Source organism: Pectinophora gossypiella, chromosome 5, assembly GCF_024362695.1.
Source record: "Pectinophora gossypiella chromosome 5, ilPecGoss1.1, whole genome shotgun sequence".
In the NCBI taxonomy this organism is placed as follows: Eukaryota; Metazoa; Arthropoda; class Insecta; order Lepidoptera; family Gelechiidae; genus Pectinophora; species Pectinophora gossypiella.
Window position 1 is genome coordinate 12,402,505 of NC_065408.1, and position 24,891 is coordinate 12,427,395.

At 39.0% G+C, this 24,891-nt stretch overlaps 1 protein-coding gene across 1 annotated transcript in view; it reads left to right on the top strand.

The window, feature by feature from the left end:
- LOC126367006 (protein qui-1) overlaps positions 1–24,891 on the top strand; it is a 175,984-nt gene that overhangs the window by 117,282 nt on the left and 33,811 nt on the right. The window contains exons 14-15 of the mRNA XM_050010355.1: positions 5,923–6,041; positions 22,521–22,699. Coding sequence (XP_049866312.1) covers positions 5,923–6,041; positions 22,521–22,699 — 298 coding nt within the window. The remainder of the gene's footprint in view (positions 1–5,922; positions 6,042–22,520; positions 22,700–24,891) is intronic.

Genomic DNA, 24,891 nt, shown 5'->3' on the forward strand with positions numbered 1-24,891 from the left:
AACACACAAAAAGGAAAGTTGATTTAATTACAAATTACACAACAAAACATTTTTGTTAATTACTCAAGTAATTATAATCTTTATCAAAGTAATTAAAGGCTTTAACTAATTAGCTGTAACTGAAGTCTAGATCCCTTTTAAGTTATTTATACAGTTTTTAGTCAAAATCGCCTGTGAGAACCGTTTCGACTAGAACAATTCGTGATAACATTTAATTGAAAGTGCTTCTTGGATTTATTATTAAATATTATATTTTCTCTCTAGGAAAGGCTTCTAATGACGGTGCAATACCCAGGTGTCTAATCTCGGAGTAATTGTGTAATAACTTTGTCTAACTTTACATACTTATATTAAAGTATGCTCCGTAGCACTCACCTTGCCACTCACAGACTACGAGCTACGGCTCGTAACGGTGCTACGGGAATAAGTGGTCTGTTTCCATTTTACAACTTGCTAACGAACAGACATTTCGTTTCAGCTTTCAATTCAAACGTTAATTAAAACCTGTCAATAACCCTTGTACATTTATTCGAACGCTTTCAATTTACATGATAGTTGAAAGTAATTCAAATTGCTAAGATTTATTCAACTATTCAAGCGTGAAGAGATTCAATTTACGATTCTAAAGCAATGAAGCAATAGTTTTCAACTCCCGACAAAGTGTTATTTAACTACCATTAAGCGCATACGCATAGCATCACGCCTGTATCCCCAAAGGTGTAGGCAGATGTGTATGACATCGAGTCCTCGTCAGCTATGTTTAAGTCGCATGTAATAGGGGCAAGCCCTTAACGATTTTCAAGTTAAAGATTTGCTGAATTAAATTGAAACATTGTTGACTCTTGCTTTGTAAGTCTATGTCAATCAATAGGCTTAACCCGCTGTGTCAGTAAAGGCTATAAAGTCCTATTAACGGTCCCAACAAGCCTTTGTTCGACAAACTTTGGTAACTGGTAAAATTAGGTTTACAACGCCGCGGCTCTAAAACTGTTGCCTGTGTTTTTAGCAAAGCTTTTATATTGTTAAATAAGTTTCCGTAGCTTTTGGCGTCGTGTTAGTGCTTTGAATACGATTTAACCAGTTTTCTACATTGTGTTGGCTTTAATAACGTCTACATTGGTTTGACTTTGACCGAGTTTACAAATCAGATATTATTTTATGCAAGCACCAGGAATTACTATGGCATTTGTAAGAAAAAGCAACCTGTGACGTCATGGAAAAACGTGACAAAATTTTGCACTTATTATTACATTTTTCTTTATTAAAATTCATAAGAAAATTAAATAGAAAAAGTAAAATGCTTTTTGACACTGTCTTTATTTAGTAATTAGAATTTCATCATTTATTTTTGACCTAGGAAACTACCCAATTTTTATAGAGACCATTTTATTCAATCTTCATTCGTTTTTATATCTTTTGTACGTCGACAAATAATATTCAGGTTTTAATCATTATAAACCTACGGTGCCCAGACCTGGTCATTGACAGAACATCAAAAGTCCAGGCTCAAGGTCTGCCAAAGAGCGATTGAGCGTAGTGTGTTAGGTGCCAAACGAATTGATCGAGTCCGAAACACAACACTGCGTTCAAAAACGGGAATCGCTGATGTGGGACGAAAAGCCGCCAGACTCAAATGGGATTGAACCGGACATGTTTGTCGCATGCACCCTGAGCGGTGGGCACGGATCGTCATGCATTGGGTGCCTCATGACGGGACCAGGCGTCGTGGTAGACCTAGAAAGAGATGGCGTGACGACTTGGACGCTTGCTGGAGGGACTGGCCGGAGTACGCATAGGACCGCGAAAAAATGGAAAGTGGAAGGGGAGGCCTTTGCCCAGCAGTGGGATCTGGTAGGCTAGATTAGATTAGCATCATTACAAAGCACAATTGTCAATTTTTCCTTGATTGCCTTGTTCTGAGAACACGTGACTTACATCGTAGTGTCACGGGTTTAAAAAAAAAAATCATTTATTTCGGGTGTTTTCCCATAGTAATTGTTAGTAACAAAAGTCTTATATCTATGTTAGTAAAAAAATTACAATTAATTAATCGATTAAATAATTATATAGTTTAGTGTCTTTGGCAAGTTGGACGCGGGTCCAGTGCTGCATAATAGCACTGTCCACGTCCAGCCTTGCCGCGACAGTCTGCAATAGGCTGTTGGAGCTGCTCCTCACCCGATGGATCAGGGATGCGATGCGCTTTCTAATTATAGCTGAGAAGCTATCGACTCCAGCTTCTGCTAGCATCCTAGATGCACTGCAGTGACGGCGCAGCCCCATCAGCGCCCTGAAGGCGTTATTATAATGGTTAAATCCCGACTCGGGTTTTATACCACTGAATTCGAATGTATAAATTTAATTTCATGTTTGGATCGATTATTGATATCACGCGGTTTCCGGGATTTGCGTCCGATTTATGGCAACAGGCTTACCCCCTATTACATGGAAGTTAATCATAGCTGGTGTATATTAAATATGCTTCTGTCTGCCCCTTCGGGAACACGGGCGTGATGCTATGTAATCCTTGAAATTTTAGGGGTATGCATTAGTGTGGGTGTAGGTGTATGTGTATGTGATTAGTGTACGTAGATTAGTGTGTATATTATTCCATATAAATAAAAAGCATTCGCTACTCAACTTGCTATCAACGTCTAGGGTAAGTACAATAGTAGATTTCTGCCCGTCAGCAAGATTGATGGTCGTCACGACGCCCAATTCTGATAAAAGCTTCTCGTGATACGTCTAATGGACGTCATAAATTCCATTGATCCCAAATACTCCGTTCCGTTCAATTTGGGTACGGGTAAAATATTCGTGTTTCAAATTCGTAAACATTTTGTTCCGTGCAAAGGCTAATGCTTTATTAATTTAGGTTATTTGTTCCTGAAATCTTCTTAAGGGGAAATCTTTCGCTCCGACATTCTCGAGATAAGGACTTCATTTTTTTGAGTCGGTTGTAACATTGCGACGTGTTAACGAGAATGTAGACAGACTTACGCATTACCACACGGGCCTTTTCCAAGTTGCAAATGGTTACGTAAAACAACAGTGACAGGGATAAAAATATATGGAAATGACACATTATGTCAGCCCCATACAACGGCCTCAGTGGTCCAGTGGGTGAGCGTTCGGCTCACGATCCAGATGTCCCGGGTTCGAATCCCTTTGGAGACAAATCACAAAAATGGGTGATCACCTGATTGTCCAAAAGTAGGTAAGATGATCCGTGCTTCGGAAGGCACGTTAAGCCGTTGGTCCCGGTTATTACTTACTGATGTAAGTAAGTGAGTCATGTCAAGGGCCTATGGCGGCTCAATAATAACCCTGGCACCAGGGTTGATGGGGTTGGTAATTCACCTCACAACCCACACGATAGAAGAAGAAGTCCCATACAATTTGAACACTAACACTGTTGTTTTTCTCCGGCCAAGTAGTTAGTGCCATCTGCGGAAAATCTACAATAAGTCACGTCAAAAAAAAACTGTTGTTTTTCGTAATCGTTTGCAACTTCGCTAAGATCCCCGTGCTCGGTAACGCGTAAGTCTGTCTTCATACCCGTTAACACGTTGCAATGTGCAATGATTATTACACACTTGAATGCCTAGCGTATCTCATACGTTAATGTAATTATGCGTATGTTCACGCATGTAGATAACAATCGGGTACTTGACTGGATTAAAGATAAATTAGAATATTCAAATCTACAAATAGAAGCCAGACTAAGATGATCAAAATCAATCTCATTTTATTTTTCGACTTATTTTCGAATTTTATTCATGAATTAAGTAACAATGAGTACGATATTTGACCGCTTTTATTGATGACGTCACAGGACAGTATTTCCATACACACTCTAAAGAAAATTTTCGTTTTGACGTTTCGTAAAAAGTATCTCATTTGACTAGGTTGTCAAGTAGCCTATTAAGGTGTTCTTTACGTGACTAATAAAATAAGGGTTCTCATGTAGAAAGGCTGTTACTTCATTAAAGTAAACATAGTATAACGCTTACTTGCTCATAAAACTGAATAATTTTAACACTTATACAGGGTGTAAGTGACATAAATCACTTACCATCGTTTTTAGTACAATCAATAGACGTCCCATTTTTTTTCGTTACGATGCAATTACACCCTTTATAGAATCATAAACCAATATTTGAAGATGACTGACATTATTTTTACTAAGTAGTATTTTTTTCCGAATAACCTAAAGATAGCGCTGGAGACAGAGAAGAGTGGAAAAAGGGAAGAGAGGCCTTTGCCCTGCAGTGGGACATTGAGGCTATTAAGAATAAAAATAAAAAATATAATAAAAAATAACTGTTTAATGTGCCCATTGCAAACCGCTAAGTTAGTTTTAGCTTCGCATAGCTGATGATGAGCGGACGCATTTTTTTAAGTGTTTGCTTACTTTGCAATCTGCACACGACTATGGAACGTCAAAGAAAGCATCAGCTACGCGAGTTAAGCTGAAAGTAACTTAGCTCACGGTCTGCAATTGGCATTTATCTAAAATTATTTACCTATTTGATCGCATCACGAGGCAAAGCCTTTAATCTAAAATTAAATCATCAATCACAACTCCGTGGATTAAACACATACGTAACATTAGCTCGCGACGTGTACCGATTGGGGTAGTCAGAGATACATCCGTTGGAAGAAAAAAGTGGTGAAACTGGTAGATTACACCTTACACACTTTATACCTATAACCTATAACTATCGCTTAAGTACTTATTCATAAAAATATTTGGGCTCCCAAGTTTGTCGCTTAACTTTCAAGTCATTTGCATCTTTGTATACACAAACTCTCTCTTAAAGTATTCTACGTAAATATTTTTTTAATACACATATTTTGAGTTTCGATACACTCATATATCGCCTGTCGTAGTTACTCCTCAACTTGCAAAATAGTGGTATAATTGCTGCCACTTGATCACGAATTGTTATAATGGCATACCCCGGACACTTCATACAAACGACCTCGTTTTACTCAGACACCACACATTGACGTTATCGTACACGCGCATCTGTGTGTGTGACGCCTGACGCCCATACGATTCTCTATGAGATCTATCTGCTGTTGCACTTCGTCTGGCAACTTCCCATACATTCGGGATGCAATAAAAGGAGAAATGTCTGCGTGTAGCAGCTATAACAGCAGTGTACCCTAAGTGTACCCACAGAAGAGATAAAGTCGATTTTTCTAGTGTAACAATACCATAAAACAAACATTATTGATACGCTTCGTTCGCCTGTCGATGTAATAGTACCTACGTCTTCTTTATTCATCGAACCGCGAAACAAATGCTCATTCTTGCGTACCTCGACTGTTAGACTTTATCACTTACTATTGTTATTTATTCCTTGTAGGTTCTGGGAGTCGTAATTTATTCGTTACTGTTCCCGTATTTGCTCGTATTTGTTTCGGTTTCGTTGCATGTTTTGTTTGTTTACTGTTGATCTGTGTGATATGTTTGTCGATCAATAGTCAAATCATGTCTTGTAATAGCATGTATTTTAACATCGTATATGTATAGGGTGTTTAAAAATACTGTAGAAGGAATTAAATTACTACGCTTACTTACGCTTTTTTGTAAGTGAATCAAATTTTTCTAATGTTAAGGCTTCTTAATGTTTTACTTTAAAATATCCCTTCTTTCCTACGTTATAACTAAAGACTGTAGAAAATAGTATCTTTCAAATTGCGATTGTCCTTTTTTACTGTTTTTTAACTGTCCTAGATGTTAAATATGCAATAAAAATATGTAAATTCTTTTCCGTATTCTCAACTACACAGAAATACAATTTATTTTTTCTTCTCATCTAACAGTTCTCTTTCTTTTTTTTGTATATTTGCTACCTGTGCTCAATAAACTGTAAAGAAATTCATAAATGATTTTATTTTCCGTTGCAATAGATAATAGCGTGGCTCCGGCCGGCGGTGGCGCGTCGCGGGGTGCTGGCGACCCTCGTCACCTCAGCTATGGCCTGGTGCGACGGCTACGACAAGCCCCTGCTCGTCCCTTTAAATGGATGGTAAGCCACTATATTACATAAGCATAGCATCACGCCTTCATCCCCAAAGGGCTAGGCAGAGGTAAGAGGTGGAGAGGTATTTATTTTTTCTTCTTCTTCAAAGGTACATCCATCGCAAAATGAACTAAATACCTCACCAAGCATTTGGTCTGAGCAACGTGATAGTGAAAAAATCACTACATTAACCCCCCCCCCCCTCCCCCCAGCATTATCCCGTTTTTTTTTTTCACAGGGTCCGCTAACCTAACCTGAACACTGCAAAACAAAACTGCATTAAAGATAAATTCACAATTTCTGCAAGTCTGTCTCACCGTTAACAATTTCCCTATATTTTTTCCTTTTTGTCTTTTTCTTTTTGCTATCACCGTTGTTAAGGTCACTGATTGGTGGATGTGGTTCCTTAAATCCTGACCATCTGCTGGATTGACTTCCTCTGAACAATGATTGTATGAATTCTTTGCTTGAAGATGTAGGTATGTGTGTATGGTTATCACGAATGTATGGGCTTCTTCTGGGTGGCGATAAATGATAACGCTCAAGTATGATATTTAAAGCACTCTAATAAACTTTTCACAACAATACTGGTTATAATAAATTATGAGACAATGGATTTACATCTACGTTATGTGAAAACGCAGTATATCGGACGGTGGATTAGACGGAAGTGGTGACGTAGTTCGGTTGCCGGCTTGCCGGAGGTAGGGTGGGAACACGCCGATTGATTCACGATTGAACTGTGTCGCCGCTTTGGTCTGCGTCTGTGACTTAATTCTGATCATGTCCCCCCGCGTTGAAAGTATCGCTTTCAACTGAATCTGTAACATGCTTCTTATCTTCTGCTGGGAGCGGACATATCTTATTGAATGCTCTCCGTATCAATCCCTTATTGGTGAGTATGTCTGCTACACGGGCAACTCCGTCAACTCCTGGATAAGTCTTCTGAATTCGTCCAAGGCACCATTTCATTGGAGGTAGATTATCATCTTTGATGATGACTAACGTCCCTTCTTCAAGATTACCTCTCGATGATCGCCATTTTATCTTCTGTTGTAGCTCGGCCACATACTCTTTGTGCCATCTTGTCCAGAAATTCTGGCGCATCTGCTCAACTCTTTCCCAACGCTGCAGCCTTGTTGGGTTGACGTCGTCTAACCTAGGACTTGGCAAAGCAGTCAAAGGTCGCCCGACCAAGAAATGTCCTGGAGTAAGTGGATTCAGATCCTGCGGATCTGGAGACATTGGTGACAATGGACGTGAATTTAAAATGGATTCGATTTGAACCAAAGTTGTATATAATTCTTCAAATGTAAGATGCGAATCTCCTAACACACGAACTAAATGATATTTGAATGATTTGACCCCTGCCTCCCATAGCCCACCAAAATGGGGCGTATACGCAGGAATGAATTTAAATTCAATGCCTTCATTTGCCATTGTATCTGTAACACCGCATGAAATTTGTTTAAGAAAATTGTTAATTTCATTTTTGGCTCCCACAAATTGGGTGCCATTATCAGAGAAAATCGTTACAGGCTTTGAACGTCGTGCAATAAATCTGCGCAAAGCAGCAATGTATGTTTCCTTAGTTAAATCACTGATCAATTCCAAATGAATAGCTTTAACAGCGAAGCACACAAAGACCGCGACATACACCTTAATAAGCTTGCATCCACGTCCCCGTCTGTCAGCAGCAATAAGAGGACCGGCATAGTCTACACCAGTTGTTTGAAAAGGGTAACCAGGACTTACGCGCTGCTCAGGTAATTGACCCATAATAGGATTGATCGTTTTAGCTTTCATCCTGAAACACCTTTGACACCTGTGTACGATCGCTCTAGCCATGTTTCGACCGCCCAATGGCCAGAATTGTTCCCTAATTGAAGACAGTAGTAATTGTGGGGCTGCGTGAAACAGTCGTTTGTGCTCTTCCGTAAATATAAGCTTCGTAATTGGATGTTTATTCGTCAATAAAATTGGGTGCTTTTTGTCGTATTGAAAATGTGAATTGTTTAAACGCCCTCCAACTCTTATCAATTTATCATCATCTAAGAAAGGAGATAATTTTATCAGTGTATTTTTATTTGACAGGTTTTGCTCATTTTGTAACGTTATGTATTCTGGAAATGATTGTATTTGTGATAGTCTTAATAAATGTTTAAATGAATTATTTAACTCCGTTGCGGCTAGTGGACCGCTCAGTTTTGCATCCGAAACACGATTCTTGCAATTGTGTATAAACCTTAATACGAAAGCGAAAGACCTTTTCAGCTTAAGCAAACTTGAAAATTTATTAAAATCTATGACTGAATCATTCACTTCTCTTGCTGCTGCTAAATGTGTAACTACTTCAGGTAGAAAAGTAGAACCTTTGTCAAGTTTAGAAGTAGGCCAACTATTCTCATCTTCGCTGAAAAAGTGTGGACCCTTCCACCACAAATCCAAATTCTGAATATCAGACATATTTATACCGCGAGTTAATAAATCAGCTGGATTTTGATCTGTATTAATATGACGCCATGTATGATTTTGTGACAACTCCTGTATCTCCGCAACACGATTCTTAACAAATTGTTTTAATTTATTGGGTGCTGTTTTTAACCAACCCAATACTATCGATGAGTCAGTCCATAAAACACATTTTTGAATCGGTAATCGAAAGGATTGAATGACTTTGTCAGTTAAACGGGCAGCTATTAAGGCTCCGCAGAGTTCTAACCGAGGAATTGTTACTGGTTTTAACGGTGCGACTCGACATTTTGCGCATAATAATCGGGACTGTATAATACCGTCGCTAGATGTCGTCCGAACGAACACACAGGCTCCATAAGCATCTTGTGAGGCGTCACAAAACGTATGAAGTTCGATTCTTGTCGGATTATGTCCAGACACGCAGCGGGGTATACGCAAACTATTTAAGAATGTTAAGCCAGACAAGAAATTTTGCCAAATCGTAATGATGTGATGAGGCAACGGCTCATCCCATGAGACTTTAAGCAACCAAAGTTTTTGCAATATAATTTTGGCTTGAATAATAAATACGCACAACAAACCAAGCGGGTCAAAGATTTGTCCAATGGAGGACAAAATTGATCGCTTAGTAGGTTGGGTATCGCTTGTAATTGTTTGAGAAAAATATAATTCATCCGTTGCTGGAGACCAACCAAGCCCTAAGGTGGTACTGGCGGTTTCTTGGCCTAAATTCAAGGGAACGCACGAATTAGCTTGGATGACTGCAAAATTCGAAATATTAGATTTTATTTTACGCAAATTAAAACATCCCGTAGATAGCACACTGCAAACCTCGTCGCGAATCTTAATTAATTCCTCAATTGACTGACTTCCAGTTACCAAATCATCCACGTAAAAATCTTCATCTATAATTTTTGAAATTAAAGGGTTCTTGCATTCAATTGCAAGCTGTTTCAGGCATCTAATAGCCAAAAAAGGGGCCGACGCCGTGCCGTATGTGACGGTATTTAGCTCATACACATCAAGCTCTTTACTAGGATCGTCTCGCCAAATTATTTTTTGCAAAGATCGCTGTGAATCTGTAACTAACACTTGCCGGTACATTTTCTCGATGTCACCAGTCATAACATACGAGAAATGTCGAAATCTGATTAAAATCGAGAAAAGATCGCTTTGCACTGTGGGGCCGATTAGTTGCAAATCATTGAACGATAACCCAGACGACGTCGGTGCACTTGCATTAAATACTACTCGCAGCTTGGTTGTCTCACTTGTTTCTCGTAAAACTCCATGGTGGGGCAGATAATAAGACTGTTTTTTATTATCGGATTTAGATGTATTTGAACATAGTGACATATGACCTAGCTCCTTATATTCGAATAAGAAATCTGTATACATTTGCCTTAATCGTGACTGACGTTGTAAACGACGTTCAAGAGATAAAAAACACTGTTTTGCACGTTCAAATGAATCGCCCAAACATGATTCAGGCATTTTAAGTGGAATCGACACTACAAATCGACCATCTGGATTACGTGCAAAATTCTGTATAAAATGATCTTCACATTGCTTTTCTTCAATGGATAAAACTGGTTCTGAATGTTTCTCTGTCTCTTCAAGCGACCAAAACTTGTATAACTGGTCCTGTATATCTGTGCAATCATTTTGTATCATATTACAAGTAATTACCTGGTTTTTGCTATGAATTGACTGAGCAAGACCACTGGTGGGCCCCGATACTATATAGCCCAATTTTGTTAATTGTAACACGGGACTATGCGGCCCAAGACGTATTTGGCCTTGATCTATAAGATCCCAGAAAATGTCTGCACCTAACAATAAATCAATGTTAGATGGACTGTAGTACTCGGGATCTGCCAATTTCAATTGTTTGGATATATTTAAATCCTGTATACGAGCACTATCCTTGCACAGATTCGCAATGTTTGGTAAAACTAGAAATGACATCTCGACTTTGTATGGGGTTACTCTGGATTCTATACTTGTATTACAACGCTTGGATATCTGAGACACTGAATTATTTATGCCTACCACTGACGTATGTGTATGTGTACATTTCAGTTTTAACTTGGATAATAATGCCTCCGTCATAAAGGATGCTTGGCTCCCGGAATCGAGAACAGCCCTAGCTTCATGACGCTCATTGTATTTATCTCGAATATATACCACCGCCGTTGAGAGCAACACCGGCTCCGTCACGTGAACTGAGAGCGACGTCGCAGCGTCAACTGGTGGCTGTACTTGCCCCTTTGAGGATGAATCAAAATGCAATAATGTGTTGTGTCTATGCCCGCACTGTGTGCACGGACCTAATCTGCACTCGCGAGCCCGATGGCCCTTTCGCAGACAATTGAGACACAATCTCAGTCTACGACAAGACTCTGCTCTCTCATGTGCAGTTTGCCCTAAAAATGTTTCACAACTAAATATGCGATGATTTCCATTACAAACGGGACATGTAAACGTATACGATTGTTGGGTAACTGTAGCTAAGCCCTTTACATGATCGGTATTTGGTTTAATTTTGTCTGTTTTATTATTCATGTATATAGTTTCTAACAAATCAGCCTTATCTTTCAAAAAACTCATCATTTTCGAAAGTGTGATTGCATCGAGTTTATTTTTATGTTCTTCCCATTCGCGGGATGTTTTAGCATCAAGTTTGGAATTAATCAAGTAGATAATAAGCGTGTCCCATGACTGTGTAGGTTCCCCTAATATTTTTAAAGACCTAAGATTTTTAGAATATGTGTCAATAATATTTCGAATTGACTGTGCCGATTCTTTTTTGATTTGTTCTACACAGAATAAGGATTGAACATGGTTTTGCAGCAACAGCCGTTTATTATCATAGCGATCGCACAATAATTTCCAGGCGACGGTGTAATTGTTGGATGAAAACTCCAACGATCGTATTACCTGTGCAGCACCACCCTCCATAGAAGCTCTCAAATAATGGAATTTTTGAATGTTGTTGATGGATTCATTTTTATGTATCAACGACGAGAATGTATCGCGGAACTCAAGCCAGTTCTCATATTGGCCGCTGAACTTGGGGATCTGGATGGTAGGTAACTTAATGCCGCGAACCACTTTGCTCGCTGAAGACTTTCCTGAAACATACGATTCCTCAGATGAGTCGTTATCATCATCACTCTGCGACGATTCATTGCACTCACACATTTGCATAGCCTTGGCTGAAATAGCATAATATTGATTCTCAAACTCTTGTCTCTCGGATTGTTGTGTTGCTATTTCACTTTCATCCACCTCACATTCGATACAAGTTTGAACTTCATCGAAATGTTTGTAAAATTCGTCTACTTTGGATAAACGGAGTTTTAATTCCGTTTGTTGCACAATAGACAACACAGGCTTTAAGCTGCTTACATAATTAGCAAATGTGGTAAGCCTACCCTTTAGCGAACCTCGTTTTCTAATTAAATCCTTTAAATCTAACATTCTGATGAGCTATGAAAAACGTTAAACAAATTATTTAATTAAGTACGAAAATAAATAATAATTATTCTTGATTTGATTATCTATAAATAACCAATCAATATTCTATAAATAAACTGATTTTGCGTTTTACTTACGTAAAAAGCAAATAATGCAATTAGATTTTAAAAACAATATAAAATATAAGTAGTAAACAACTTTGGGTTCAATTCACTAACAAGCCGTAGGCATTATAAAACTGCATTCCAAAGCGCCCGGCTTCCAGCTACGAGAACAAAAGGCTACGTCACGCGTAGCCGCTGATCAACGCGCTTCTATGTTGTAAACAACTCACGATGTTTTATAATAATAGTGAATTAGATAACAAAGTAATCTATATGCGTGCGTGGTTATTGCACATAAATTAATGTAATAATTAGAAATTAATATTAAATCAAATTACCAGGAATATAACTGGTTAATTACCTCTTATAATGTGAATTAATAGAAATAGGTAACTTAATATTATTGGACGGGCTCACTTTAACTACTTCACTTCAGTTCACGGTATCTGACTATTCATAAATTAAGGCTGATTCTTACTTGCTTGTAGCACAAGTGGGTACTTAGCTACGGTATTCTCCACGCTATATAATTCGCTGATTTATCTTTCAAATCTTCTTCCAAAGATTAATCCGTCTCGAAGGACCATTGATTGGTGGATGTGGTTCCTTAAATCCTGACCATCTGCTGGATTGACTTCCTCTGAACAATGATTGTATGAATTCTTTGCTTGAAGATGTAGGTATGTGTGTATGGTTATCACGAATGTATGGGCTTCTTCTGGGTGGCGATAAATGATAACGCTCAAGTATGATATTTAAAGCACTCTAATAAACTTTTCACAACAATACTGGTTATAATAAATTATGAGACAATGGATTTACATCTACGTTATGTGAAAACGCAGTATATCGGACGGTGGATTAGACGGAAGTGGTGACGTAGTTCGGTTGCCGGCTTGCCGGAGGTAGGGTGGGAACACGCCGATTGATTCACGATTGAACTGTGTCGCCGCTTTGGTCTGCGTCTGTGACTTAATTCTGATCAGTCACACTGTAAAACACTTTACTGGTTTTAATATATTAGGCTTTAGAAATAGGAGTGGTTGTAGGCACTATCATATATTATGACGTACACGTTCGTGGTCATCAATCATCGTACGCGAATCATTTCTATGCATGTTTGTCCCATTACTCCCTGTTTATACGCTCCAAGTATAATAATGAAGGTTTAGCTCGCCGGACACGGGTTAAACTATACGGGTTGAAATGCATTTTATTAAATAAAAACAGATCTAAAACTAACGAAAAATGTATTTTTTTCTATTTATCTTATTATTGAATTTTAATCAAGAAAAACTTAATAATAAGTCCGACATTTTATCACGTTTGTCTATGACGTCAGTGTGCTATTTCATACAAATTCCATAATAATTTAATGTTTTGTAACTATTCAAATTTGAAACTAGTCAAATGAATTACTAAATAATAATGTACTTAGTTAACTTTTTCGGGAAAAAAGCTTTGTCTAAGATGGGAGTGATTAACTTAATTTTTTTGTCAGTTATTTCACTAAAATCCTGATTTTTATTATCTCGCTAAAAATGCCTACTTTATAATTAAAAAACGTAATAACGGGTTCTTACCGCGTTTGAAATAGGGAAAAAAATCAATAGGGAAGACGGGTTCAAATTATCAAGCATGTGGAATCCAGTAGAAGGTGTTGTAAAAAGCTTAAAACGGCCTAATGTGGTGACAAAACGGGAGGACACAGTGAGTGCGGTTTGTCGTAGTGAGTTTTGTGCGAGTTCAGATGGTTCCGAACATGCCGATATCAAATACATAAACAAGCGGCAAAGAAATAGGGTAGACAGACATGTCTGCCCGTAGAAAATTATGGATCTAGGTAGATCCATAATTGGAGTGGAGTAGGTACTCCACTCCAATCTCATCAGTCATCCCGTGATCATGGCACTTGCAACATTGTCGAAATATCGGGAGTCTCATATCCCTATTTCAAACGCTTAATTATGATAATAACCGCGTAAACTTAAAACAATGTATAATGCCTACTTTCCTTGCCAAATTACGTTGTTAGTACAACATGGAGGGAACAAGTATTACGCTGGAGTATTTTGGCCAGTTACTCACGTTACTGGTTCACTGAGTATACACGGACTCCTGTTAGTACAACAATTTACGTCACAAATAAAGCAGTAACAGATCAGAAGGCCGATCTAAAAAACCCATACTATGTGAATCAAACATGTTATTGGTGTGAAATCTCCTTCACGCATGTTATATGAGACAGAAATAGCAACGTTTGCCACTTCGCTAGCTCCTCAGATCGTCTCAGGTGTACATTGGCTAAGTGGAAAGCCTCAAATAAAATTAGTGTTGGCTAGTAATCGATTATCGTATAGTCGATGATTTACCCCTCAAAAACCAAAATATTGATATGTGTATCGATAGTGCGCGTGATAGAGTGTGTGCGTGCGTGCGGGTGTGTGTGTGTTGGCCTGTGCCCAGCAGTGGGACGTATATAGGCTATTTATGTATGTATTTATGTATCGATAGTATCGATACGATTATATTGATACTATCTGTATTGTAAACTCTACAATTTGTATCTCTATGATTATATCGATTGTAAAATAATTGCAATACGATAGTATTTGAAAGATTAAATTGATTATTATTGCAACGATCGATTATTTAAATATAATCGATCATCAATTGTTTTGATATAATCAATTATATTGACATAATCGATAGTGTTTCAACTACTAGTATTAGATTATATTAATAATCGATATAATTTTAGAATTTTCAATATCGATAGTATCATATCGTTATTTAGATTACTTAGGGGCTTAGAAAATAATCGACTATTAACCGATTCACAAACGAACGATGAACAAAGATCATCACGCACTGGGTACCACAGGACGGACACCATAGACGTGGTAGACCCTGAAAACGATGGCGCGATGATCCCGACGGTTATCGAAAAAACTGAATAGAGCTCGCACAGAACCGGGCTACTTGAAAAGAGTTGGGGCCTTATCCCAGCAGTGGGATCATCATCATCATCATCAATTTAAGAGCCACGCTCTTGTCGATGCAGCATTTTCCATGCTTCTTTTTTAGGGACAAATAGGGCAGTGGTTTCCCTCTTGCCTTCCGCCCCGCAGTACTCTGTCTGACGCAAGTGGGATGGCGCCCAGAGTAGTCTATTACAAAGCCATACTAGGAATCCTGTCCTCCGCCTCTGAATAGTACTGACAGTTACTGCTGCCCTCTGTCAGATTCCAGGTTACAGTCCCTGTGACTTGCCCCTTCCGTCCTGCATTGCCGTACCGATGGCTCCCATCTTCGCCTCTGCAACCGTTGAGATCATCACCGGTATCCCTGGGCAAGGGTTCTACGTTATACCCCGTAGGTCTGGGTCCTTATTCGAACTCAGCCTGATTACTGAAGTAAGAGGCGCCACCTCCGCGGCAAGGACGCGCCGAACAGGAATCATACAGGCTGATAATAATAATCGATATACAGTCGATTGTCGAACAACACTACCTCAAATTGAATAAAACTAACACGGGGTTCTAGCATTGATCCCGATCGGGGCCTTTATTTGTAGTTCTCACGTAATTCCGCCTGGCACCCACTTGCGCAGACGTGACGTTATTGTATTGCGGGAAAGTTGGGAGCATTGGGGATTTGGTGAACGTTTTTCGCAATATTCATTGTGTTTTTAATTAGTTAATCGTTGTTCAATTATCAATATCATATAAAAAAGCAATATCTAATTATCTTTTTCAATTGTCTATAATAATAAACAGTAGAAACTAAAGTTAACAAATTAAAATAATAACTGCAAATAAAAACATAAAATCATGTAAACTTCATTTAAGTATACAATATTTAAATGGTATGAAACCAGAAAAAAAAATAGAGCTATTGCAAAATAAAATTTGAAAATCCTGACACATTTGTCAATCGCTTCATACACGCACGCCGGTTCAGAGTAGATCGTACTAAGCCTTTTCTAAGGACATCTCCAATTTGGTCAATGTAAGTGCTTCTAGGCCTTCTTTTGGATTTTTAGGACTTCTTTCGTGACGCGTATTATTATTTTAATGCTAATTTATCTTTAGTCTTCGTTTTGTAATTAGGTGGTACATGTCTCATTCTCTTCTAGTCCAAAATAGAAGCAGAAACTAACCGGTTACACTACAATTATGTTATGCAATCGGTGATGGCTGTCTTTTTTTACCTAGTGGACTAGTATTACTATGTCATGTTATATTCCTAAATAAAAAAAAAAATAAAAACATAATCACTTCGATTCTGTATGTCTCGTAAATCATAAAAGAATATATCTCTACCTACTTTTAAAACACTTTTTCCTTTTTCCTTTGTAAATAAATACCTAAATGTTATTTATCTTCCGATATTTACTGGAACTCGATAGCAATGGATTGATGTCCGTAATTCAAATTATTTTATTGTTCACGTCGAAAACAGATCTGATGAGATAGGAAAATAAAATAAATGTTTCTGACAGCTGAATACAAACAATTGAGTACGTATGCGATGGTTACAAGGTTTTAAAACGATGACGTGGTACTGTTAATATTAACCACACCTACATAATGTAGCAGACAGAGAAGAAGAGCTGTAATATCGCAGTTGGTAGATTGCTTGTCTCTCACTTTAACGTCACAGGTTCGAATCCAGCACAGGCGTAAACCAATGACTGCCGAATTTGTTTTTCGAATTCATGTTTGGATCATTATTATTATTGCGTATGGCAGACAAATATCCTGCTTGGATCAAATATCCAGCTTAAGCTCCCTTAACCAAGTCTCTGCTGCATCCGTCACACAATGCAGCTCGGCTATACCACCTGGGAACTGGTGCAGAGGGCACTCGTTCACTATGTGAGATATGGTTTGGTCCGGGTGACCACATTCACAGCATGGTGACTCCTTTAAGCCCCATTTACATAGGTGATGGTTTGACTTTCCATAGTCGGTCCTACACCGGTTCAGTCGTGTCCAGATTTTTCGCTTGGAGTCAAAGCCAGGGACCCTCCGCGAGGGATGTTTGGATCATGAATGATTATCACGAGCTCAGTAGTGAAAGAAAACATCGTAACCCGTACGTATTTGGTTGGTTTTCCCTTCGCGGGTTGCAAGGTCAGACAGGCAGTCGCTTCTGTAAAAATCCGGACCTGTCAAATCTTCAGGTTACGTAAGCGGACCCTGTGAAATACGGGATAATGCTAGGATGACGTGTCACTGTTAATGTTAAACATACATACATAGCAGGTAGAAGTATATCTGCTGTCGGTGGACTTATGGGATCGACATGTCACCTTTTATGACAATCCCATACATTTTGATCAGCTGTCACTCTCGCTTTTGGAAATAGTTTGCAACATACTTATTGAGTTAGTGAGCGAGGTCCTTTTATTCCGGACTGTACCGTAGATGATCGAGCTGTCAGTACGTTGCATTTTTAAATACTTGTTATTTAATTAAAGCACATAATAACGGGTTCTTACCGCGTTTAAATGGGGATATGAGACTCCCGATATTATCATGGCACTTGCAACAGTGTCGAAATATCGGGAGTCTCATATCCCCATTTAAACGCGGTAAGAACCCGTTATTATGTGCTTTAATTATGATAATAACCGCGTATACTTAAAACAATGTACTTGTTATTAATTTTTATCTTTTTATTATGATTTTGGTTTTGGTACGTTTTTCTTTTTGTGTGGATGTTAAGTTGGACACGTAGAGCGGATAAAGGATAATAGGATTACTAAAGCGGTATATAAAGCGAAGGTTGATGGTAGTATGGTAAACGTACACTAAGGACGTAAATTGACCAAATTGGAGATGTCCTTTGAAAAGGTTTAATACGATCTACTCGGAAACAGCGTGCGTGTATGAAACGATTGTGGAGGAAGCAAGAGAAGTGTGTCAGGATCGAAGCAAATGGAATTCCTTAGGCTCTGCTTGCCCCGGTAGGAAATAGGCGTGAGCTTACGTATGTATGTATGTCTGTCAGTGTCTGTTGTGTCCGAAAATAACAAATGTTTCTTTTTTTCTTTGTTAGTTAACCCCCAGGAAGAGAAAACCTTCTCTGCAGTCATAAAATAATCTGTCATGTGATGACGGTACTGAAAAATATTGGCGCCCGAAGGTCCTGACGACCCGATTACTCTAGCCTGTGACGTCAAACACTTCAGGACCCCGATACCGACCCCGCCGGCGTTGTCGACGATTTCTCTCATTCAGCGTGTTCGTTAATTCCTTCGATAACCAGAGCTAGAGACTAAATCCATGGCTGGTAAGGTGGTCAGTGCAACACAAATCTATACATAATCACAGCATGAAATAAGAAGGCCACCAACCTGACTGCTGCTGCGCCGGGTTCCAAACCACGGGACCGAGATACCTATACCGCCGACAGTTCCTTGTTGTATTCACCAACTTAACACTCAGCTGAGTTGAATTAGGTATTGTCCAACATTAATAACACAATTTCCTATAGATTAAACAGTTTCTTCACAATAAATTCACAGCAAACAAATTATCCGTGGTGAACCCCGTGGTCGGCGCGAACAGAGTGACGCCATATTGGTTTCGACCAATAGCGTGGAATGCCGCGGCTCGCATAAGTCGAGGCGGCAGATTCAAATTTCAGCCATGAGTATAGTTTGCGTGCACACAGCGCTTATCGCTATCGGCCCACTAGCGTGATTTAATTCTTTTAAATATAATCCACTCAGATGATGCCCTGAGCAGCGAAGTGCTCACCCAGGTATAATTAGCATCTCACTTGCATAACTAAGCGACTAGGTCACGTAGAAAGAATCTTGTAGCCACATTTAGCTGTACACGGGTCGGTGAGTATCGCTAATTAACTTGCTAATCGGCTATCCTATTACCTCCCGGACTCCTTAGATATTTTCCTCATCGTCTCCCTACCTAGATAGAACTTGAAACGAAAGTTCGTCAATTGAGTGTTCACTTGTTTTTTATCAGGATACTGATCTGTGGCAGTTACTTTTTACTAAACGTCAAAACTAGAAATTACTATGGAATTTGTTTGAAAAAGCACACTGTGACGCCATAGAAAAACGTGATAAAATGTCGGACTTATTATTACGTTTTTCTTGTTTAAAATACATAAATAAGTTAAACAGAAAAAAGAAAATAATTTTCATTAGTTTTAGGTGTGTCTTTAGTTAGTAATCAGAATTTCATAATTTTATTTTGAACCTAGTACACGACCCAATTGAGACTACAATTTTGTGACGCAGTTATCAACGATTAACATTTATAAAATCAATTTCACATTGTTTTTACAATGTTTTTAATAATTAGATATGTTAAGAAAGGAATTTAATTTTGATTTTTGACATAAAAGAGGCATACTTCATGTTTTTGGCATGTCTTCTTTTTATTTTTTATTTATTTTTATTTTACTATTCCGTCTATCGTTAAATCGGTATTTATCTTAGCAGATTATCTTTTTATTCCACAATTATGCCATAAAAGTTGAATCGACAGCACATCGCGGCGATATCTGTCATATTAGGATCTTATATTTACATAATCTATATGAATGATGTTGTGATGTCAACCATCTTTGGGAAACAAAACTTTGTTTTCCAAGACGTTACTCATTATTTTCTGTGTCATAATTTCTGTGTTCCAAAGCTCTGACTGGGTTAGTTTACACAAAGTATTAGGTAAAGTTTGTGAATCCATAAGTACCTTTAAGCCTTTAATACCTTCGCTACATCTGCTCTCGTTCGTAACCTATTTACCGCGAGAAAACAAGGTTACATTACTTTCAATTATGTGCTCACTGTGCTCAGTGGTATAACAGCGTTAAGTACAAACCTTTCATTATTTGTGGTTATGAGGGGATGTTTCTGAGAACATTAGTTTTTTATTGACTTCAAAATAATGATTATTTCCAATAAGTTTTTGAACGTTGATCAAGGTTGGTCATGCGATACATTGTAGTCCTTTTAGGACTTTTAGGACCAACCTTGCGGCGCGGCGGTTGCAAGCGGTTGCAAGTTGTCTTTTACATGCGGTTGTTCACTCCGGGGTAATGAGTTTATGAATAATATATTAGTGGTTGTGTTTTTGAATACCAGAAGGGAAATATCACAAAAATAACTTTGCGATCCCTAGTTTGGTTAACACGATTGTCGGAAAGTAAGATGATCCGTGCATCCGCAGACACGTTAAGAAATCGATTCCGGCTACTATTTACTTTAAGTATGTTAGTCGTTACACGAGCAATGTCAGGGTTCTTTGGCGGCACAATAGTAACCCTGATGAAGTTGATGAAGTCGCGCATTGATCCCACAATCGCAACCCACACAAGAGAAGAAAAAGCTCTGATAGATTTGGCAGTGTACTTATGTTCATAAACATAAATAACAAATATATATAAATCCCTGAACTGAGCACAGGCCTCTCCTAAATCAATCAGAGGATATGGAGCATACTTCACCTCGCCGCTCGAGTGCGAGTTGATAGAGGCGTTTGAGCTAGTACCTACTAGCTCCGCCTGTAACGCGGGTTAGGTACCTACCTAACCCGGGACTAAAGGTTCAACGTGGCTTCCGAAAGAAGAAATCATCTTACTTTTTCGGACAATCAGGTGTTTGTCATTTTAGTAATACAGATAATATGAACACCGAATCATGGTTTGAATCATGCCTCAAAGTTTTCGTTACGATGTCACTAACACTCTGTATAATATTATGTTAACTTAGTGATCTACTTATGGGTATCCATAAGTTGTTGTGTCCGTTGGACGTCAAGCCCAGTAATTAACTGTTCGATTGCTATCAATACTGCGGTTGCCTGAAATAGATACGTTGGTATTCAACTATGCATGAAGTTCACGGAGGCATCCACTATTAATTATTCGTCTAATTAAAGTGCCCAGGTAACTATACATTCTAGTCAGTTTTTCGAGTTCAAAACATTTATTACTGAGGAGCTCGGTGGCGCAGTGGTAAACGCGCTCGGTCTGCGATTGTTGAAGTTAAGCAACTTTCGCAAAGGCCGGTCATAGGATGGGTGACCACAAAAAAGTTTTCAGCTCGAGCTCCTCCGTGCTTCGCACGTTAAGCCGTTGCTCCCGGCTGCATTAGCAGTCGTTAATAACCATCAATCCGCACTGGGCCCGCGTGATGGTTCAAGGCCCCTACTCGTATCCATCCATAGGGAAGGCCCGTGCCCCTGCAGTGGGGACGTTATTGGGATGATGATGATGATGACAACATTTATTATGTCGCTTTATCGTGCGTTTGTCAGCGGTAGGTAAGTTAGGTTTTTTCTTTACGTTGAGCGAGAGTTGATGTACTTAATAGTACAGCTATGCTAAAAACTGTTTGGAAATCAGCTTTTCATTTTGGAAATGAATAAACCAGCTAAACGCCCGTGAAGTAAGCAATTTACGCAATAAGCAGTTTTTCTAGCAACTTCTTTTCCCTGGCTATAAAGGTTGTGAGAAGCTACAGTAGTATTAGGCGAATGAGACGTTCGTTACGTAAAAAATGGCAATTCAAAGTGTAACTATGTTACCAACTGAATAAAATAAAAAAGATATTTTGGAATTTGAATTTGAATGAAACTATTGCGAAATATTTACTACTTAATTATTGTACTAAATTGCTCGTTCTGTTTAATAAGGCGCAGCGTGGTGGAGTACGCTCCATACCCCCTCCGGTGGATTGAGGGGAGGCCTGTGCCCAGCTGTGGGACGTATATAGGCTATTTATGTTTATGTTATGTTTAATATTAGGTAAGGTCAATATGGGGAAGACCGGCATACTGAGTTCAATTTGAGTTTGACTGGATTTATTGAAGAAGATAATTATTATTTGTAGACTAAGTCATACTCGTATTATCGGGTAGGATATATAATTTACTTGGGCATGTTTATAAGAGGAAGCGCCGTATTTTGATAATACAATCGTTTGGAATCCGTCCACTAAAAAAAAACGTATTATTAGTAACAAACCATAGGCCTAGACGTATGAAAATAATTTCAGGCGGTGAACCAACAATGCCATTCTGATACATACTTTACCGATTTGTGAATAAGGCTTTCATTACACAGATAAATATTTATTTTTTTAAATAAGGCAAGACATATCTTTGGTGACAGTGGTTGTAAACATTTCGTCATATTGTTTACCCGACTGCGACGAAGCAAAATGAGGGTTATGCGATATGTATATATGTATGTGTGTATACACGTTTGTTCCCTCCTAACTCCTAAAGCACTCATCAGAATTTAACAAATGAGGTGTCGCTAAAAAGCGTCTTGATTGTCTGGTGGTAGACTATGTGACGTACACATATTACTTAATATTAGGTATAAGTCAGTAGGATTTATAATGTGAACACTTGCTTATCTATATTTTTTTTATTCTCAGGCTTCAACCACCAATAGCTTCGACAGTACGAGTGGTATCAGTCGGGGGATCAACTCTAGGCGCCGGTGCCAAGTTGCTGCAGCTAGCACCATCTGGCCAACATCTGGTGCTAGCCCCGTCAGCCGGCGACCCTCAACTCTGGCATGTCATGTCTAACTCCAAGGTTCACACTTTTAAAGGTAACTGTTTTTATTACTGTACACATACATAAACAGCCTATTTACGTCCCACTGCTGGGCACAGGCCTCCCCTCAATCAACCGGAGGAGTTATGGAGCATACTCCACCACGCTGCTCCAATGCGGGTTGGTGGAGGTGTTTTTACGGCTAATAGCCGGGACCAACGGCTTAAGTGCCCTCCGAAGCACGGAATCATCTTACTTTTTCGGACAATCAGGTGATTCAAGCCTGTAAAGTCCTTACCAAACAAACGACAGTCTCACAAAGTGATTTCGACAATGTCCCCATCGGGAATCGAACCCGGACCTTCAGATCGTGAGCCTAACGCTCTAACCACTAGACCACGGAGGCTGTTACTGTATCATTTTTTTTAAAGTGGGCCAAACGAGTATAAGTGGTAAGCAATTACCTACCATCACCTATAGACACCCACAACATTAAAGGGTTCACCAGTGCATTGCATGATGTAATTATTATTTTTACATAAGAAACGAGCCGGTATGGTCGACATTTTACTTCCGACGAGCCGATTACTCTAGCCATAGAGGCAGCCAATCAACTCGCGACACCAAACACTTCAGGACCCCGATACCGAGCCCGCCGGCGTGGTCGACGATTTCCCTCAATCAGCGCTTATCGCTATCGACCTACTAGCGTCGATTAATTCTTTCAAATATGTTTCCTCTCAGACGACGCCCTGAGCCGAGGTTCGCGCTCAACTGGGCACCCTCAGGTCTGTTGTCTTAAACGTTGTACCGAGTGAGAGCCTTCAGCGCTCCCCATTTGTCCGGCCAAGTAGTTAATGCCATCTGCGGCAAGTCTACAATAAGTCACGTCAAAAAAAAACACGTTGACATTTTCCCTCCTTCCGCGCTTCCGGGTTTGCTTCAGGCGTGTTGTCTTAAATTTTGTACCCCATTTATCATGCCAAGGTCAGAGTGCCCCCGCCAAGACGAGCAAAGCGAAGTGCATGGGCAGGGCACTACCTACCATTTCTCGAAACGTTGATTTTACTTGTACAATACAATACAATACAAATACACTTTATTGCACCAAAATAAAAAGAAATAATTACAAAAAGTCTCTTAACTAAGTACATGGCAAATGGCGGCCTTATCGCTTGTATTGTAATTATGACTTGCTGGCATTTTGGGTTAATTGTCTATAAGCCACAGCTTACATAAGGAAGCCATATATATTTTTTAAATAAACAGTATACATAATGAAATCGCGCTGAGATCTTTTTTTTTTTCATATTATTAAACATTACATTAACAATAAAATATAATTTTGTTGGTGGCTATTTAAAAGCAGAAGGTAACCCTGTCTCTCAAACTAGGAGACCTGTATCTTGACAGGCAGTGTTCAGTTTTTACAGTTTTGTAAAAATATCATTAAGTGGAACTATATTATTTATGAGGAGCTCGGTGGCGCAGCGGTAAACGCGCTCGGTCTGCGATTGTTGAAGTAAAGCAACTTTCGCAGAGGCCAGTCATAGGATGGGTGACCACAAAAAAAAAAAGTTTTCATCTCGAGCTCCTCCGTGCTTCGGAAGGCACGTTAAGCCGTTGGTCCCGGCTGCATTAGCAGTCGTTAATAACCACCAATCCGCACTGGGCCCGCGTGGTGGTTTAAGGCCCGATCTCCCTATCCATCCATAGGGAAGGCCCGTGCCCCAGCAGTGGGGACGTTAATGGGCTGATGATGATGATATTATTTATATCCGAAATAGTCCAAGTGCTCGAACAACAAAAATATGCAGATACCTAAACTAATTTGCGTGAATGATGTATGTGTGTAGGTGTGTATGATGTTATATGTGTGAGAGTGCGTGTACGTGTGTGATAGTGTGAAAGGATGAGTGTTTTGTGTGAAAGGAAAGAATTCACATTCCACTAACTATGGAAAAAATTCCGTTATTAGTCGAATGATTTTAACATACAACAATCAGTTCACAGATATCGACATATTTTCTATCAGTAAAATTGGGCTAAAGTCGCAAGTATTCCAATCATTTAATGCAGGATCAACAGGGTTCAGATTTTAAGGCGGCTGATATTTATGTATATTATATCGTATGTATCTATAATTAAAACACATAATAACGGGTTCTTACCGCGTTTTAATGGGGATCTATGAGACTCTATGTTCATATTGTACTTATTGTAGCACACATAAACACGCATATACAT